This window comes from Aedes albopictus, chromosome 1 (genome assembly GCF_035046485.1).
Source record: "Aedes albopictus strain Foshan chromosome 1, AalbF5, whole genome shotgun sequence".
Taxonomy (NCBI): domain Eukaryota; kingdom Metazoa; phylum Arthropoda; class Insecta; order Diptera; family Culicidae; genus Aedes; species Aedes albopictus.
The window spans coordinates 136,466,272-136,487,637 of record NC_085136.1 but is presented as its reverse complement, the minus strand read 5'-3'; the positions used below and the strand labels follow the sequence as shown (position 1 = coordinate 136,487,637).

At 39.0% G+C, this 21,366-nt stretch overlaps 1 protein-coding gene across 1 annotated transcript in view; it reads left to right on the top strand.

Annotated features, from left to right (window-relative positions):
* Positions 1 to 21,366, top strand: part of LOC109432381 (uncharacterized) — a 403,456-nt gene that overhangs the window by 288,446 nt on the left and 93,644 nt on the right. The window contains exon 3 of the mRNA XM_062845445.1: positions 11,432 to 11,490. Coding sequence (XP_062701429.1) covers positions 11,432 to 11,490 — 59 coding nt within the window. The remainder of the gene's footprint in view (positions 1 to 11,431; positions 11,491 to 21,366) is intronic.

Here is a 21,366-nt window from a genome sequence, read left to right as displayed (position 1 = left end):
AGTCGAAGTATGATGAAACGAAAGCGCATATTTGACTTGTGAAAAACACATTATACAGATACATGTGCTAATTTTTCCATGAACTTAACAAGAAACAGAAAAAAAAGTCTTGGTAAACTATGTTGTAAAGGAATTATTGCGAGTCGAATAAAAATCTTATTAAACGCTTGAAAAGTGTTTTAAATTATCGTTGTTAATACCAATACGAAAAGTTGAACATTGGCTACTTTTTCATTTGAAATAGCATTTGTACAATAATGTGTACAGCATAATTTTAGTTCAGCTATAATTACTATTATAAAGCAATAATTCAGCATGCATGCTTGTTTGCGGCTGGCGATTGTTAGTTGGGTAAGCTTCCGTTACACGTTAGACTACATACATCATAACATGCAGTTAACCAAAATTAGTCTCAATTATTACAATTATCAACGTTAGTCATCGTCTGGTAACCCTACCAACAGGAAAATTATAAATTCCTTCCTCTTAAAAATTGAAACATTTCCCGGTATCACACATTGCCCACGGCGGCGGCCCGGTCGTCGGTCAGTATTCGTCGATCACGCGTCCATGGCCACAACACCGACAACACCGACAACGACGACGGACCAGTCGAAGTCAGTGTGTATTTAGGTACGTACGCGCAACCTGAGGCCCGAGAAAAAAACTTCCAATCGTCTCTAGTCAAGGCATTTTTTTTTTCGTTGATTCCTCACCAGCAAGAGGATCAACCACACTTTTCACGTCGTTCGTTTCGGCTGCCCATCCGCGCACCCACCGTTCGAGGTGGCCAACCCTGCCCGAGGAAAACGCATTCTCTCCCGCTCAGTTTGAATCTTTCGGTTCGCGTGACCACAACGTTTTTCCGGCCGGTTTTGTGTCCACTCGAAAGACGAAGAAAAAATAACAACCCAACCGATCGAGCGGTGGCAAAGAAAAAAAAATCCCGAAAATATTGACAGCCGCGTGGTGTTGCACCTTTTCCCGCGCTGTTGTTGTAGCGTCCATCGTCGGTTTTGGGTTGTCAGCGGCGGATTGCGGAATGTGTGACGTGTGTGATATTTGGTGACTTGCGAATTGCCATTGTGGGGTGGCAGACAACAGCTTCCCGTTTAAAAATTGACCACGGAATCACGCGCGGTATGTGCTGTCTAGGGGTGTTATGGATGTAATGATCCAATCAGGCTATTGTGAAGAAACAAACTATGTGTTCATCTCTTGTTGTAATTGATTCACTCCTCTGTGGGAGAAGTATCGTATTATAGTCGAACGTTTTCGAAAATTGTGACGTAAGCTTCATTCGATCGTAGAGTTCTGCGGAATCCAAAGTAAGCTCGACTTCCTGTCACAGTTCGTCTCTGAATTTCTTTGCTGGTGTCGTTGTTATCAGTGAGCCCAAGTACACGGAATCGCAGTAAATCCTCCCTAGAGCCCTATGCCATCATGAACTTAGTCGTCTACAATTTAATGACACATTTACGAGTTATATTATCAATATCATCAACAAAACCAAGCAGCTGAACGGACTTCGTGAAAATCCTTAAGAGGGGACTGGAGAGTGTCCCTAATACTCGAACTACGCACATCACTCGATCCATCGTCGCCCTGTTCAATCGTGTCAATTTATCTGGGAATCCGTATTCATGCATAATCTGCCATAGCTGATCACAATCGATTGTATCATACGCCGATTTAAAATCAATGAAATAGTGATGTGTGCGCACGTTGTATTCGCGGTATTTCTACAACACCTGGCAGATGGCGAACATCTGGTCCATTATAGCGCGTTCACCCATGAGTCCAGCCTGCTATTGCCCAACGTACTCTCTTTCAAACGGTTATAGACGGCGGCATAAAATTTGAGAGAGTATGTTGTAGGCAGCGCTCAGTAGTATGATCGCGCGATAGTTTCCGCAATCTTACTTGTCGCCCTTTTTGTTGTCGAACACACGATACCTTCCATCTATTCCTCCGGTAATACTTCCCCCACCCAAAATCTTGCTAATGACCCAGTGAAGTGCTCTCACCAGTGCTTCTCCACCGTATTTTAGAAGCTCACTTGGTAATTGATCTGCTCCACTGGCTTTGTTGTTTTTCAACCGGCCAACATCCTTCTCAATCTCTTGGAGGTTAGGGGCTGGAAATATTTCGTCCTGCGCACATACTCCTAGACCTGTCACCACGCCACCTTCGGTACTTGCAATGTCGCCATTGAGCTGCACATCGCAATGCTGCCGCAACCTCTCGACCACGCCACGGACACTCGTGAGATGATTCTAGTGATTGTCTCGTCACAAGTCGGCTTATAACACAAAGCATCTACTCGAGCGGATCAGCTTCTCGTAGAACCTCCATGAGTCCTTAGCGCGGTACAGCTTTCCGCAATTTCGTTTTTCCTGCTGTCGCTTCTTTCTCCGGAAGACTGAGTTCTGACTGTTTCGCGTATGTCTATAACGTGCCTCATTTGCCCCCGTACGATGTTGTAATATTCCTGCTCATGCTGCATTCTTCTCGCAAACCTTATCGAAATTTTCCCAAAAAATCTTACAGAACACCGTAGGAATTTTAGTTACGATTCATAAATAACTCGTGATTTTTTCAGGAGTTTGATCAAGATTCCTTCACAAGTTCCCTCTGGAATTTGTTCAGAAGTTTTTTCTAACATTCCCAAAGAGATTTTTTTCTAGGTTTCCTCCAGAAGTACTTCTGAGGTTCCTCTAGGTACTTTCTTCTTTCCAAGATTTTTTTGAGAATTCTTTCCGAGATTCTTCCAAAAGTAATTGGAATGCTCAAGACATTATTCCTATCCAGGAGCTCCTCTCAAGACTGTGTAATATCCGGAGGAAGCGACTAGTACACCCGGCGGAACAATAGTTTCCTCTGATTCTGTTCTGTGTACATCAGAACCGAAAGCTACACAACTCTCCCGTTTAATTTATTTTACAAGACTGAAGTTTCATTTCATCTTGATCATTTGTTTCGTTTCTTTGTTTACCCGGTAACGGATCGCCGTTGCTTATGCTATATGTCCTTTTTTCTCAGTAGCCCTCTCAATCCCTACATTTTCCTCCTGTCCTTCTCTCCTATAACCTTTACTACAGTAATGCCAATCTCTAAACTCGCATCTCTCATTATCATCATCATCATCATCCACAGCCTCATCATCATCACCATCTCTCTCTCATCTCTCATCTCTCATCATCATCATGTCTTACCTATAATATTTCAATTCACATTTCTCGCCTCTCATCTATTATAACTTATTTCTTATCTCTAAACTCTTATTTCTCATCTATCATCTCGTATCTCTTTCTCATATTTTCCATTTCTTATATATCATCTTTCAATTCTAATCTCTCATTCTTTACCTCTCATTTCTTTACTCTTAACTCTTATCATCATTATCTCATACTTATCGCATACCTCTCATCCCTTATCTATAGACTCTCATCTCTCATCATTATCATCATCTCTCATCGCTCTTCAAAATCAAAATCATCATCACCACCACCTAAGGGACCGTTCATAAACCACGTAGACTTTTTGGGGGGAGGGGGGGTCTGGCCAAAGTCTACGCTCCATACAAATTTCAAAATTTTTGTACAGACAAAAGTCTACGAGGGAGGAGGGGGGGTCTGAGAGGGCCAAATTTTGGTCTACGTGGTTTATGAACAGCCCCTAAGTAACAATGAATGCTGAACAGTGAGAGTATTAGCTGAACAATAACTGGTTAATGGTGTCAATGGCTGAACACAATGATATTGGTCTGAGGTATGCCTTGTTCAACCTCTTTAATCAGCAATACATAGATGACTGAATATCAAATTGAATTGAATATTATACATCTGGGTAACCAGCTTTAAAACATAAACTGAAATAAATTTTGTTGTCGTTTCCACCGAATCCATGGTAGAATTAAGAACTGTACCAATAATTTTCAACCGAATGCAAAATTCTGTTAATTGTACTGAAACATTGTCAATATTACCATGCGTGTATTACTGTTGACTAAAAACATTCTTGGTTCTACTATTTGGGCATTGTAATTTCGACCATGTAGACTTGAATGTTGCGCGTCTTAGATAAACATGGTCAAAAATACAATGTCAAAATAGTAATATCAAGAATGTTTTTAGTCAATGGTACTTCACGCATGGTAATATTGACAATGTTTCAGTACAATTAACAGAATTTTGCATTCGGTTGAAAATTGTTGGTACAGTTCTTAATTTTACAATGGATTCGGTGGAAACAACAACAAAATTTATTTCAGTGTACACCAACATGCAGAATTAATCATCTGTTGTTCAACCTTAACCCTTTGAAGCCGGAATTTTTCCAAGCGTTATAATGGAGTTTTATCTACGTATTTCTGTAGTTTTGGTGCTCAATAGTATGAAAAAGGTAAAATATTATGCAGAATATTTTTTCCGGACATTCTAGGTCATCCAAACTGTTCTTGAGTTTGGATCCTAAAGTCTACGGGTGTAACGGTAACTTCTGTTATTATATAAAGTTTTCATTTGTAATCTATCATGTCCAGTAAGTCTTCTGAAAGTTCAATTGATAGTATAAGACCAGTCGAGTTATCCTAGGTCATCCAAACTGTTCTTGAGTTTAGATCCGAAAGTCAACATGTGTAACGGTAACTTCTTTCATTATACAAAGCTACGATTTGTGATCTATCATGTCTAGTAAGTCTTCTGAAAGTTCAATTGATAGTATAAGATCAGTCGAGTTATCCTATGTCATCCAAACTGTTCTTGAGTTTAGATCCGAAAGTCAATAGGTGTAACGGTAACTTCTTTCATTATACAAAGCTACGATTTGTGATCTATCATATCCAGTAAGTCTTCTGAATGTTCAATAGAGAGTATTACATCAGTCGGGATACCCTAGGTCATCCAAACTGTTCTTGAGTTTGGATCCTATGTCTATGGGCGTAACGGTAGCTTCTTTCATTATACAAAGCTTTGGTTTGTAATCTATCATGTCCAGTAGATCTTCTGGAAGTTCAATAGACAGTATCAGCTAAGTCGGGATATCGTAGGTAATCCAAACTGTTCTTGAGTTTAGATCCTCAAGTCTACGGGTGTAACGGTAACTTCTTTCATTATACAAAGCCACGATTTATAATCTATCATGTCCAGTCAGTCTTCTGAAAGTTCAATAGAGAGTATTACATCAGTCGGGATATCCTAGGTCATCCAAACTGTTCTTGAGTTTAGTTCCTATAGTATACCGGTGTAACGGTAACTGCTTTCATTATACAAAGCTCCGATTTGTAATCTATCATGTATAGTAAGTCTTCTGAAAATTCAATAGACATCATGATTCAGCTGGGGCCATCCGTTTTGGTGTTTATTATCTAGCATCTACAGCAATTGAAGCTTCTGTTTTGGCTATAAAGAGTTATGTTGTATAATCTATTATACTTACTGGAGCTTACAGAATATAACCAGAGACTATGACATAGTAGTAGTTCGGGATAATCTGAACTGGAGTTCATCTTGGAAGATAGTTTGGCTGACCTGGAATATTTCCATAGTGTCTCTAAATAACTTTTAAGATTTCAAAAGCTTCACGGATCTCAGCAGATTATGTTTATTTATGGCGAAAACACAAAGTTTTTCTTGTAGATTTGAAGGACTCCATTTTATAACAGTTTTCCCGACCCTAAATGTCTTAAAGGTTAAAAATAAAAAGTAGCCTTCAGATTGGTCCAGTAACCACAGATAAATATGCAACGTTACTTAGTATTGCAGATATGGCTGTTGTTACGAATGTAGACCTGAAGTTCTGAACTCCAAAGTAGTTTGGCTGACCTGAAATATCCCTATAGTGTCTCTAAATGACATTTGAGATTTTAAGAGCTTCAGGGATCTCAGCAAATTATGCAATACTATTATTTGTGGTGAAAATACATAAAGACATTCTTGTAGATTAGAAGAACTTCATTACATATAGAACAGTTTGGACGACCGTGAATATCCCAAAGGGTAATAATAAGCAAGAAGACTTCAGATTGTTTTAATAACCACGGATGATTATGCTTCGTTACTCAGTTAAACAGCTATGGCTACTGTTACGAGTGTAGACCTGAAGTTCTGAACTCTAAGGTAGTTCGGCTGACCTGGAATATCCCTATAGTATCTTTGAATGAAATTTGAGATTTCAAGAGCTTCACGGATCCCAGCAGATTATGCAATACTATTATTTATGATGAAAATACATAGAATTTTCTTGTCGTTTTGAAGGACTTCATTATAGAACATTTTGGACGACCTTGAATATCCTTAAGAGTTAAAATAAACTAGTAGACTTCAGATGGCTCCAGTAACCGCGAGTAATTATGCAGCGTGACTCAGTATAACATATATGGCTACTGTTACAAGTGTAGACCTGAAGTTCTGAACTCCAAGGTAGTTTGGCTGCCCTGGAATATCCCTATGGTGTCTCTAAATGACTTTTGAACATGAATGAGATTTCAAGAACTTCACGGATACCACCAGATTATACAATACTATTATTTATGGCGAAAACACATAGTTATTCTTGTAGATTTGAAGGACTTCATTATAGAACAGTTTGGACGACCCTGAATGTCCCAAAGGGTTATATTAAGCTAGTAGACTTCAGACTGCTCCAGTAACCGCGGTTGATTATGCAGCGTTACTCAGTATAACATATATGGCTATTGTTACGAGTGTAGACCTGAAGTTCTGAACTCCAAGGTAGTTTGGCTGATCTGGGATATCCCTATGGTGTATCTAAATGACATTCACGGATCACAGTAGGTAATGCAATGCTATTATTTGTGGCGAAAATACATAAAATTATTCTTGTAGTGAAGTCCTTCAACTCTAGGACAATTTGGAACACCTAGAACATCCCAGAATATAAAACATCTCTTGATATTCTTGACCAAGGGTTAATGAATACATATAAACGTAACCCATATCCAAGTTCAGCTTTTAGAACAACTGGTATGTCAATTATTTCGTTTTTCCAAATTTCAAGGTGTTCAGGATGTTCTAGGTTGTCAATGAAGTCTCAAACACAAATGTTCCCATTTTTCCTTAATAGAAGACTCAATTTGCAACAACTTTGCCGAAGACAGTATTCTGTTTTGCTTAATGAGTGAATTTATACAGCCGTTTCTATGTTGGGGTCATATATGACCCCTCCGGCTTCAAAGGGATCAAATATTTTTTGACAGCTGTCCCAAGCATGTTTTCGTGAACTCCACATCGCTTCCTCAGTCTCAATACAGACTTAGTTCAACTTATGTTCTTGATTATTCAGACACAACAAGTAATGCTGAGCATATGTATACGAGTTTGTGTTTGTGTGTGGTGTAGGTGCTAAGGTGAGTGACTATAAATCAGGAGGACTGAGTTCAATGCCCAGTTTTCCGACAGATTAATTTATACATTTTTAAACATCTCTCTGGAAATAGACGTAGCTAATGGTAAAAATAGACTTACGAATGTGTTTTTATTTCATTTTTACATAATGCATAAATTTAATTGATTACTGATTAAGCGCATATTAAGCCTTAAATCAGCCTTCCAAAGAACTAGAGATGGGCAAAACTGTTCTTTTAAGGGTACCATTTTCAATTCAACAGTTCCTTAGAAATAACTAGTTCTTTTGAACCGTTCTTCTGTTCAGTAGTTTTTATGGTTGTTTTGTGAAGTTCGACGTTTGTACGTTGCGGTGTTATTTATGTACATGTCTACACATAAAACCAAATTCAGCTCCGCAAAAATATGTAGGATTTGTGATACTGTGTATTGAATTGATCATAATTTATCAACTGCCGTTTTTCGACCGGCTACATATCATTGGAGTACTATTTTGCGAGATGGGCAGATCATTGACGATATTCGCTCTCTCAAAACCAAATATTCGTTCAAAAGCAAAATTTCTGCGAGACATTAGGTTTTCTCGTTTTTTTTAGAGAACGGAGAACTACCGTTCTTTTCAAACGAACGACAGTTCAGTCATTCTCTCTTTAGAACTAGTTCTTCTGAACCATTCGCGAACGGTTCGCCCATCTCTACAATGAACCTCAAATCAGCTAAAGGTTGCCCAACTAACAATCGCCAGCCGCAAACAAGCATGCATGCTGAATTGTTGCTTAATAATAGTAATTATAGCTGAAAAAAATAATCCTGTACACATTACTGTACAAATTCTATTTCAATTGAAAAAGTTGCCAATGTTCAACTTTTCGTATTGGTATTAACAATGATAATTTAAAACACTTTTTAAGCGTTCAATAAGATTATTATTTGACTCGCAGTAATTCCTTTACAGCATAGTTTAACAAGACTTTTTTCTGCTTCTTGTTAAGTTCATGTACAAATTAGGACATGTATCTGTATAATGTGTTTTTCACAAGTCAAATAAGCGCTTTCGTTTAATCATACTTCGACTCAGAGTACATGATAAAAAACACGTGTTTTTTACTGAACAACAGCTGAATTAATCTGTTGTGCAGTCGTTAATCATGATGTTGTGCTAATTCACCACTGCTGAATAGGAGCCGAAGTCTGATCATTAGTAAACCACGGGAAGTTTATGATTTGATTTGAGCGCTGCAATTCGTCATCTATAGGATGGCGCAGATGGGAAAGCATGCAACTGGCAATCGACGAGTCTCGAGTTCGAATCTGGATTTGGGTAAAATTATATGCAGTTATTATTTCACAATATTTGTTCACATCATTAAGTTCCATTCAACTCTTGTGCAAATTGAAACATTTTGCATGTTTTATTATTTTTAAAATTTTTTGCTAAAGCTGAATAACAGTTTTACTATATAGTTGTAAAACGATTTAACAACAAACAGTTTAGTTGGTACACAACACTATACTTTATAGTTTCTCCAAATTTGTGTGAACAAAACCTGAACAAAGGTTGTGCCTGAAAATTGTCCAAATGTTATTCAACATCATGCTGAATCAATGCGTCGTGAAGGTGCTTGTTAAACGAGTGATTGTTAGTAGGGTGCATAAAATCACCAAAATTACATGTTTAGGAGCTGAATATAGGATTGTACCTCTTGTGCTCAACTTTGGTTCAAATGAAGGCTGATTTTAAATAGTTGGAGAAAGGTTTGTACAGCATCAAATTGTTACCTCTGAATCTCTCATCCAGGGATGCCATATATACAGATTTATCTGTATTATACAGATTTATGAGCATCCATACAGATTTCGTTTTATATGAAATACAGATTTTTGAGCAAGAGGGGCCATTTTATTTTTGTATGGGATACAGATTTTTCACCCAAATTTTGCATAAGATACAAATTTTTGAAAATTGTGATACAGATTTTTCAAAAAATCATCTGGCATCCCTGCTCTCATCTCTCATTTCTCATATATCCCATCTCACTTCTCATCTTTCATCTCTTATTTATCATCTCGATTCATCATCATCGCGATGTGCTATCATCATCTCTCATCTCCCATCGCTTTTCTCTTATCTATCTACTATCACTTATCTCTCCCTTTTTAACTCTATTATCTCATATGTCATGTCTTATCTCTCATCATAATTATCTCTCACCTCTTTTATATTCTCTTATATTAAATTTTGTCATACCTCATCTCCCATCTCTCATATCTCATTTCTCATCTCTTACATCTCATTTCCTACATCTCATCTCCCACGTCTCATATCTTATCACTCAATTCTAATATCTCATTTCTCATCTCTCATATCTTTGATCATAATAATCTCTCATCTTTTATCTAATATCTCTCATCTCTTAGCTCTCATTTCTCATCTCATTTAAATATCATTAACATCTATCATCTTCATTATCATCACTCATCTCTTATTCCTTATCTTTCACTTCTCAACTCTCATCTCATCTCTCTGCTCTCATCTCTCACCACTCATACCTCACCTTTCATGACTCAACTTTTATCTCTCAATTCTTATCTCTTGTGAATTGATTTATTGTGGTACCTATCGGTAAATGGATTGGAATAAGACGAATTTCGCACCAACTCGTCATCGGGGTTGGCAGCACTCCATCAGAATGTTATGAAATCGAAACTACTCCTACTTTTTAAAAAGAGAAGCTAGTGAGGCTGAAGGTTACAGCTGACAATGAAGACATTAGTTTGAAATTTGTCCGCTATATGGTAGTGGGTCTCCGGTCAGCCTAGTGGTTCAGGCTATGGATCGGCAATCCGATGACGACGGGTTCGATTCCCGTTCCGGTCGGGAAAATTTTCTCGGCTCCCTGAGCATAGAGTATCATTGTACTTGCCTCACGATATACAAATTCATGCAATGGCAGGCAAAGAAAGCCCTTCAATTAATAACTGTGGAAATGCTCAAAGAACACTAAGTTGAAGCGAGACAGGCCAAGTCCCAGTGGGGACGTAAACCATATAGAAGAAGAAGAAGAAGATAGTGCCAAAAGTATTTGAACTCCTTGCCCTGGAATCGTGATTAGTTGAAAGGGTGTAACCTGAGAGATGTAACATTCGGTAAAATAATCCATAAATTTGATAGTTATTCAGATGCACCTTTGGAAACATCAATTTGAAAGCTTTTTTTTCGCAACTAATCGTTTCCTATCTGTGTCAAACATTTTAATTTCAGTATTATTTCCGTTTGGTATTTTTGAAATTTAGAAAAATCCTCGATAAAAATTAATTATGCCATATATTCTTTCTGAGGTTTAGAAGGAAATAAAATTCCGTAGGTTGCATTTTAATACACACCACCCTACGCTGCACGTTTTTGTTGTATATTTTGTCCGTCAGAATCCCACTCACCTTGAATCAGCCCGCGTGCTTAAGGACAAGGTATTTGGAGTACATTGCTCAAAATTTCTAGAGCACCGTTTTTTAGAACCGTTGAACGGATTTGGATTGAAATGCATCACGCTGTTGACAACCACTGAACAATTAGCGTGATGCATTTTCATCCAAATCCGTTCAACGATTCTAAAAAACGGTGCTCTAGAAATTTTGAGCTATGTACTCCAAATACCTTGTCCTTAACGGAGGACCATGCAAATTAAATATTTATCTCGGTGATCCTCAAATTGATTTATACAAAAAGTGAGAAGCGAACAACAATCAGTGCATGTCGCTTTGGGGCTTCGCAATGCTATACACATGCACACACAAGCGAATCGAGCCAAATGAAAATGAAAATACACTCGATACACGCTATAATTTTTCACATTTTTTTCCCCATCGTCTATTGTCCGACAATTTCGATTCGAATGATGATTTCAGCTGATTGGAGAGGGGCACAAATGTTGGGGGAGATTTAACCGAATTAACAGCTTTTCCCAAGCATTTCTTTGAGGCTGTGTTCGCATAATTTGAAATCGATTTCAATTTGAATGACTGACTTTTGTTTGTTTTTTTTCTCCAATTTTTTGTCATTTCAGGAAAACGACAATTGTTCCAGTGTCGCCGACCAGAACGACAATATGTCCTACTATTTAAGGTATGTTGATGATAAATGTGTAAAAGTTGTTAAGCTAGCCGTTATGTTAAAATGAGTGAAAACAATAGCTTTATACATAAGACACCTATTTACATCCATAATCAAATAAAAATAGTCAATACAATTGTACAACCTGGCTCACACTTTAGAGAGGTAGAGAACAATGGATATAGGGGAACAAAGTCCAAAAGGGAACAAAGTCCAAAGTCCAAATCATTCTTGAATGTGATTTGATCATTACTATAGGTGAATGGTGGGGTCTCCAGTTAGCCTAGTGGTTAAGGCTATGGATCGCCAATCCGGTGACGGCAGGTTCGATTCCCGTTCCGGTCGGGAAAATTTTCTCGACTCCCTGGGCATAGTGTATCATTGTACTTGCCTTACAATATACAATTTCATGCAATAATGGTAGGCAAAGAAAGCCCTACAATTAATAACTGTGGGCAGTGCTCTAAGAACATTAAGTTGAAGAGAGGCAGGCCAAGTCCCAGCGGGGACGTAGGGCCAGAAAGAAGAAGAAGAAGTATAGGTGAATGGTGTCAAGATGTGTTAGCATTAAACATTCTTCTAGAAGCTAGCCCGCCGAACCCATGGAAAATCTTTTGATTTTCCAATGAAAATTCCCAACATCCGGTTTTTTGTGCGTTAAGGTTTTCGAGTGATTTTATTACCAGCCAAGTGTTTCCAAGAAGAGTAAGACACACATGGAGGCGCATGGTTGTTTATGTCTACGCTATCTATGTTAGGGGTCATTCAAATGTGACGACCATCATTCAGCGAGGAGTGATACTCAATGTATTGAGTATACAAAAAAAGCGGGACAGCAGGGGATAAAGGAGTCGAAAATGCCCGAAAAATGAAGGACGTAATTTTTGAATGGCTTCATGAAGTGGCATTTTACCCCATGGCAGATGTTTTTTGCATTCATTCATTCGGTCAGGCTAAGGCCGGGGTGGCCTCTGCTGTACATAGTAGTCGCCTCCATTCCACTCGGTCCATGGCTGTTTGTCTCCAGTTCCGCACTCTGCGTAGGGTCCGCAGATCGTCCTCCACTTGGTCGACCCACCCAGATCGCTGCGCTCCACGTCTTCTTGTACCGGACGGATGACTCTCGAGAACCATTTTAGTCGGGTTGCTATCCGACATCCTGATGACGTGACCCGCCCACCGTAGCCTCCCGATTTTCGCGGTATGGACGATGGTTGGTTCTCTTAGCAGCTGATGCAGCTCGTGGTTCATTCGCCTTCTCCAAGTCCCGTCTTCCATCTGCACTCCGCCGTAGATGGTACGCAACACCTTCCGTTCGAAAACTCCAAGGGCGCGTTGGTCCTCTGCACGTAGAGTCCATGTTTCGTGCCCATAGAGGACGACCGGTCTAATCAGCGTTTTGTAGATAGTTGACTTCGTGTTACGGCGAGCTTTATTCGATCGTAGAGTTCTCCGGAGTCCAAAGTAAGCACGATTTCCTGCCACAATGCGCCTCTGAATTTCTCTGCTGGTGTCATTGTCGGCGGTCACCAGTGAGCCCAAGTACACGAATTTTTCAACCGCCTCGATTTCATCACCGTCGATATGAATTCGGGGTGGCGGGCGCGGTGATTCCTCCCTGGAGCCCTTTGCCATCATGTACTTTGTCTTCGACACATTAATGACTAATCCGATTCGCCTGGCTTCACTCTTTAGTCGGATGTACACTGAAAAAATATTTTGTTGCATTGTACGAAATCGCTCGTCCGGTTTACGAATGCCATTCGTTGTTTTCTGCAACGAAAAGATTTGTAATCTACCTGAGTTCGTTTCGTAAAAAAGATCACTCCGACACAATAACACAGATTTTTTCTGTCTCTTTTTTTTTGTCGGACCGACATAAATCATGTTGAAAAAAAATAGCACGCGTATATCAGCTTGGTTTTCACAGGCTCCGAACACGTATCTTCTGATTGAGACCTACCAGTGCTAGACATCCATCTGTAGGCGCTTGTTGAAACCGTTCGGAAACAACCAGAACGCTTTCTGCTCTGATTCAATTTGTAAATAACTTTTACTTCCAACTGAGAGCATGCTTCCTTTCCTCTTCTCGCACACGCACCGTCATATGCACATGAAAACAGGTTGCTTTGTTGTCTCTGCGCTCCACTCAAACATCAGCGATGACTGCCAAACTTTGTTGCATTCTACGAAGCAGAATTTTCTTTTTACGCATGGTTAGTAAAAAACGTTTGACATTTGTTTGTTTTGTTTCATTCTACAAAGCGGGAGCTAAAATCTACGAATGAGCAAGCTTAGCGTCTGTCGGATTCGTGATTTCGTACATGATACAACTCCATTTGTACTGTTTCAGCGTGGTGGTACGAATGGACCGTACATTTTACGCAAATTGCTTTCAATTTACGAAAACTGGTTTTACGAAGCATATTCGTTGAGCTTTTACGAAAGTATTTTATCAGTGTACGTTTCCGCCATCATCTCAAATTTACGAGCAATAATATCAATATCATCGGCGAAACCAAGCAGCTGAACGGACTTCATGAAAATCGTCCCACTCGTGTTTATCCCCGCTCTTCTTATTACACCCTCCAATGCAATGTTGAACAGCAAGCACGAAAGACCATCACTTTGCCGTAACCCTCTGCGAGATTCGAAGGGACTCGAGAGTGTCTCTGATACTCGCACTACGCACATCACTCGATCCATCGTCGCCTTGAATAAACGTATCAGTTTATCCGGGAATCCGTATTCGTGCATAATCTGCCATAGCTGTTCTAGATGTTTTTTGCACCACTTCCGTTTTACGAAGCAGTTTTTAAAATCACTATAAATATATGAAAATGCATAAGTTTAGTGATTAGTTTTGCTGAAATATCAAGCAAATATGAAAGCCCAACAAATGAGGCTAGTTCAGATGCAGTACAAGAGGTGGTCCAGGGTTTCGGAGTCGGCTTCGTAGGTCATACCGGTGCCCAGCGGTCGAGATCGACCCTTACAGCGATTAAGTGGCCGCGGAGAGGAAGTCCCGGTAGCGATGCTGTCGTGGCGTCGGTCTACTGGGTTGGATCCGAGCCCGCGGTTAGAAACACTCAGAATATTCTTTCGTTAAACCTCAACGAATATGTTTCGTAAAACTAGTTTTCGTAAATTGAAAGCAATTTGCATATAATGTACGGTCCATTCGTACCACCATGCTGAAACATTACAAATGGAGTAGTATCATGTACGAAATCACGAATCCGACACGCGGTCAACTTGCTGATTCGTAGATTTCAGCTCCAGCTGTGTAGAATAAAACAAAACATACAAAATATATATATATATTACGATTGTTGACTATTTTCGGTGAAAACACACACTAAAACTCGATTATACATAACGTTTCGGCCTACTCAACTTCAGCCATCATCAGATATTTTATGCATGAATCGATCACCACCAGTGTGGTTGCAATACTCTAGTGTGTGTTTTCACCGAAAATAGTCAACAATCGTAATATATAAGATTCGACGGTGACCTAAACTCCACAAAGTGAAAACATACAAAAGTCAAACGTTTTTTACTAACCATGCGTAAAAAGAAAATTTTGCTTCGTAGAATGCAACAAAGTTTTGCAGTCATCACTGACGATTGATTGGATCGCAGAGAAAACAAAGCAACCTGTTTTCACGAGCATATGGTCCACTGCACGAATTTATGCTGACCTGCTTACTCTCACGCGAAATTTGACGTTTGAGCGGTGCCGACACCGCTCAAACGTCAAATTTCGCGTGAGAGTAAGCAGGCTAGAATAAATTCGTGCAGTGGACCATGACGGTGCGTGTGCGAGAAGAGGAAAGGAAACATGCTCTAGGTTGGAAGTAAAAGTTATTTATAAACAGAACCAAAGTGGAAACCGTTCTGGTTGTTTTCGAATGGTTTCAACAAGCGCCACCAGATGGGTGGTTAGCACTGGTAGGTATCAATCAGAAGATACGTGATTCGAAGCCTGCGATATCCAAGTGGACGAACGTGTGGTATTTTTTTAAGCATGTTTAATGTCATTCCGACAAAAAAAGAGACAGAAACATGTGTCGGAGCAATTTTATACGAAAAGAACTCATGCACAATACGAAGCTTTTCGTTGCAGAAAACAACGAATGGCATTTGTAAACATGACGAGTGATTTCGTACAATGAAGCAAAATATATTTTCAGTGAAGGGGTCCCCGGCAAGGGTCGGGGCAGGTGGAGATCCTGCTGTCAGCAACCTTCTGATGCAGCTGATAGGGCCTGAAGGGTAGTGATACCCTTACCTTCAGCAGGTCAGATCGGGTTGCACGTAGGCATCAGTTCTTGATGTCTGCAAAGCAGTTGGGCGCGGGCGGGGTTGACCCTGCCCGCCTTCCGAGAACAAAGGGAGTGGCGAGGACCACTCGGGAAACTGGCTAAGCGCCAGCATGCTACCCTGATGGACTCTCCAAAGCGAGTCATCGATGTTCGTTGCTGCTAGGCTACGCAGCTAACCTTGAGGGTGCGATGTGCACTAGCCCCTCTCTGAAGCAATGCCTTCTTGGTGGTTCCGGAGCAGAGATGCCAGATATACAGATTTTTCTGTATTATACAGATTTTTAGAGGTTGATACAGACAGGATACAGAGTACAGAAAAAATACAGATTTTATGATCTTGATACAGATTTTTCCTTCACATATTTTTTCCCTCATACATTCATGCAAGATGGAAAATCTATATATATAAAAATGAGTTTGAAGTCCCTTTGAGGCAACAAAACTCACGAACGGATGAACCGATCAGCATGACTCTTGCACGGTTCGGTTCGTATTCGTGGTGTCTGTGTTTATATGTACAAAAAGCTACGAAAATCAACTAGAAAAGTAACAAAATTGATAAAGTACTGATTCTTTAAGAGCTGGGAAGAAAATCAACGCGATCGAAATTAAATCAATCTAGAGTGCATTGCTTCGAAGACCTCAACAGCTGTCAAACCACCACAGGCGGCAAAACAAAGTTTGCCGGGACAGCTAGTAAAGTAATAAAAATTATTGAGAGAACATACAAACCCATTAAGTTATCTATATTTGTCACATTTGACCTCAATTTTCAACCATTTCATTACACGATTTTTTTCTTTAATATTCTTTAGAATCTAATAAAACAAATATTACGAAACATAATACGTCCTAGATATGTAATAGGCATACGTTATGGGCGTTTTTTATGTTTTTATCTCGTTGAAATCTTAATCTTGTATTATAAAACTTTTTAACCTTTGCCCAAAATGAAGTTTTTTAGCAAGTTTTCAAAGTTTATGTTAGTATAAGGAAAACCGAATAAACTATATCTTTGCTGATTCTTTTTTATGTGTATTGTTGTTTGCTTGACAATTTGCAAGAGTCGCGAATTTCCAGTGAAATATGAAGATGCAAGGAAAATTTAAGCTTAAGTACATGAAAAATGAAATAAAAGTTGGAAACTTTGTTAAGCAAAAGACCTGGTTTTCTTTATGCTTTTCATTCTTATATGTTCAATGAAAATAATGAGAAAACTAACAAATAATGTTTTCGTTGAAAATTGAAAAAAATGACAGTTTTCTTTTAAATAATAATATCGAATCGATCCTGAGAAGAAATAGCCAGTACACATCTTTTCAAACAACTTTAAAATTGTGTTGAAGATAAAAAATCGATAGAGCTTTTGGAAACTACAGAGTACGAATACAACCTGCAAAAATATGATGCATCGAATGTAGCAAAAGGAACACTTCATATGTAATGAAATTATTTGAACATTTTCAACGTTACCTTGCAGATGAAAAGAAAAGATTTGCGAACGCGAATGGAACTCAGGTCCTTTGGGTGTGAATATCACGCCCTAGCAATTTTGCCCATCTTAGCTTATTGAAGCACAGAGAAGGTGGTATGGGAGGGTTTTTTTTTTTAATTTCGGTAAAAGGCAGAGAGGCGTCTAGTGTATGGAACACCGGTAACGGTAAGGGTTTTTTTTTAAGAGATTCTTGCAGGGATTCCTTGAGAAATTTCTAGAGGGAATTCTTAAGATATTCCTTGAATGATTTCTCCAGGAATTCTTTTGAATAGATTAATATGGGTTCCTTCTTAAACTCCAGCAAGAAAAACTTTACATACTCTTCTGGAGATTTTTTTTTAAAAAGTTATCGAATTTTTTTTTGTCGACGGATAATTCCATTGATATCTGCACGGATTCTTTGAGAAATTTATTCAGGAATATTTCCAAAGAATTTCCACGAAAATTCTTTAAGAAATACCTGAAGAATTCAATTCTGGGATCTTTGCAAATGTTTTGTAATGCGTTCTACCAAGGATTTCCCGAAATGTTTCTCCAGGTACTTCTTCTATGATGTAAAAAAATAAATTCGGGTTAAGTACTGTGCCTTTGAGTTCCACTAAGAATTTGCATCCCTTGACAGATACGTATTTCGACCTCAACTATAAGGTCGTCTTCAGTGTCTCGCACTTGACTCGACTGGACTTGACTGAAGTCGAGTCAAGTACGAGATACCGAAGACGACCTTACAGTTGAGGTTTCGAAATACGTATCTGTCAAAGGATGCAAATTCTTAGTGGAATTCAAAGGTACAGTACTTAACCCGATTTTTTTTTTACTTACCACTAATTTGACATTACTTAAGAGTTAGATTTCTTTCAGAATTTTCTGCTTAGATTTCTTTAGAAATTCGTATGTGAAAATGTATTTATCTCCAAAGATTTCATCAAGATTTCTAAATTTAGAAGTTCTTTCATGGAGTATACCTTAAAAAATAAAAATCCTGAAATTCTTCAAGTAAATTATTTACAAATCCTAAAGGAATTTGTTCGGAAACTCTTCCCAGGGATCTTCAAGATTTTTTGAGAAATTCGTTCAGTGATTCCTGCAGAAACTCATTCATGTTTTTTTTTAGAAAAAATGAAAAAAAAATCTTGAAAGACTTCTGGAGTAACTCTATCAATGCAAGAATCCTTGAGAAATTTCTGCAGTGATTCCTGGAAAATCTGTGAAGGAATTCCTAAAGAAATCTCTTTAAAAATGCAGACATTGCAGACAAAGGTACTTGTGGATTTTTTAAAGAAAGCTTTCATTGAGTTTCTAAAGATTCCCTGGAGGATTTTCTAAAGAAATCCTTGGGAGAACTGCTGGAGGTACTTCTGAAGGATTCATCGAAAAAAAAAACTTGTGCAGTTTATGAAGAGGTTTCTTGGAAGAATATTTTAGAGATCCAATAAAGAAAGAAAAAAAAAAGAATTTTTCTAGGAATCTTTGAGAAACATACAAGAACTGGGGAACCCTCTACAAATATACTTTGAAACATTTCTAGAAAAAATCTTTGAATAAAGCTTATTAGTAGTTCCAAAAGATTCGCTCAACAATTGCTGCAGAACTAATTGTTGAGAAAATCTTTTGGAAAAAAAATTAAAAAAAAATCCCTGAAGAAAGGTCTGAACAAATCCAAAGCAATGTCTAGAGAATTCTTCAAGGAACTATTGGATAAACTCCCGAAGGAACTTTACAGAAAAATCTTTCGAGAATTTCTAGAGGAATTTCCAAAAAAATCCCGAGATAATTTCTGAAAAATGCAGAAATCGTTAAGGTAGAATTTTAAGCAAAAATTTCTGGAATGGTTCTTGAAGATAACTTTATAATCTCTCTATTTTTGTGTATTTTAACTTATGCTAGTTCTTCATACAAACTAAAAGTTTCTAAATTTCTGATAGAGTCTCTGAATGTTTGTTAAAGAAAAATATCTCCTGGAATTGCATCTTTTCAACATACGTGAAAAGAAATTCATGGAGATACTCCTGGAGAAATTCATTGATAAATTTTCGGAGAAATGCTATAGAAAAACTCCTGAAAAAAATTTGGAGGAATTTCCCCAAAAATATTTTAAAAAATATATTAAGAAATACAAGTATAGCTTATGTAGCAATCCCTGAAGAAATTTTCTCTTTAATCCTTTAAAGAATCCCATGAGGATTTTCGAAAAGTATTTCTGCGGAAACCCGTGAACCAGTTTCAGGATATTTTTTGGAAACTCCCAGGAAAGTCCCAGGGAAAATTCTTGGAAGAATCCGTGGATAAATTTTCACAGAAATCCGGCGACGTTAAAGTTCAGAATTATTAAGAATAGACATATTTATTTTACTATTCAAAACCATAACGTTCTGCTATTTACACCGTTTAGTGAAAACTTACTGCAAACAGAAATGTTCGTGCAAAATTCGGGACACAAACATGTTGTTTACATGTTGAACCTACAGATGTCTACCGGGGTTTGACAGGATTTACGGAAACTTGGTATTTTTTGGCTTTTAGTCACAGTTTCAAAATACAGACAAGTACAGATTTTCCAAAATCCTGATACAGATTTTTGGAAAAATCATCTGGCATCCCTGTTCCGGAGAGACGAAGGGTTTGACGACCATAGGAATGTGTTTTAGTGGGTCGAGGATAGAGTAGTCCTGACTTTTACTTTTGTTGTAGAAGACGGCCTAAACCCCACACTACCCTAACCTTCATGTTAGGGTGTTTGTTGAGCAGATTTTTCCCCCTATGGTTCAGAAGGAAAAAAAACGGCGTTCCTCCAAGGCGATATGGAAGGTGAGGAGATGTACATGGAGCAGTTAGAAGGATTCCGGAACGAAGCCGTACCCAGGAAGGTCTGCCGACTGAAGAAGGACCTTTGCGACCTCAAGAAGGCCTGCAGAGTATGGAATATCAAACTGGACCGGAAACTAAAGCAGTTGGGGCTGAAGCGCTAGAAGCATGACACGTACGTGTATTACAAGGTGAAAGGTGACAAGATCATCATGGTGGCGGTCTACGTCGACGACTTTCTTATGTTCTTTAGCGGTCAAGGTATGGCTGACGATGTGAAGTAGCAGTTGTGCGACGAATTTCGGATGAAGGACCAAGCCAAGTACATTCTTAATCTGCATGTTACCAAGACCGACGACGCTATTTCCTTTGACCAGGAGCGATACATCGAGGAATTGCTCGAGAAATTCAATATGGTGGATTGCAATCCAGTATCAACCCCGCTGGACGCGAACCAGCGCCAGCGACTGCTGAGACGATGAACCATTTCGTGGGGGAACATGAAAAGATGAAGGAAGTTCCATTTCGCGAGCTGATTGGAGGCCTTCAGATCATCGCACAGTGCACGAGACCAGACATCAGTCACGCGGTAAACGTGGTAAGTTCGTTCTGCAGCGAAAGGCCCGTCCAGCGACTTTGCGATACCTCAAGGGGATCAAGCTGTGCAAGCTGACTTACAGGAGAGATGTGAATCCGGCATTTCCTGGATACGATGCCGACTGAGCGAATGATCCGGAGACGAGGCGATCTGACAGCGGTTATGTATTTCTGCAGTGTGGTGGAGTAGTTTCTTGGAGTTCCAAGGGGCAAGCAACTGTTGCTTTATCGGCCACGGTCACTCAAGAGGCCGTCTGTTGGCGAGGTTTCAACAGTGAGCTGTACAGTATCAACGAGTGTCTGATCATCAAGAGCTTAATATGCCTGGCTGAAAAGGAGATGGGCTACTCGGCGAGGACGAAGCATATCGACGTGCGGCACCACTTCGTTCGAGAGCAAGCTAAAGCGGTCAAACTCATCGACGGAAGCACGCGGTTGGAACTTATAAGGACCAGATCTATGTATCGTATTTTAATCACAGCAGATTCGTTTCACATTATCTAAATCCAATCGAATTTATACACAAATCGGTTTCATTCAGACTTGGCCTTAACCGCTTCTCCAAGCAAGCATAAACCATATGTTATCCGCAATTACCCTTCATTAGGCAGGCGACGAACGAAGGGCAGCAGTCTGCAACAGCAACGTTGTTGGTTGCATTCT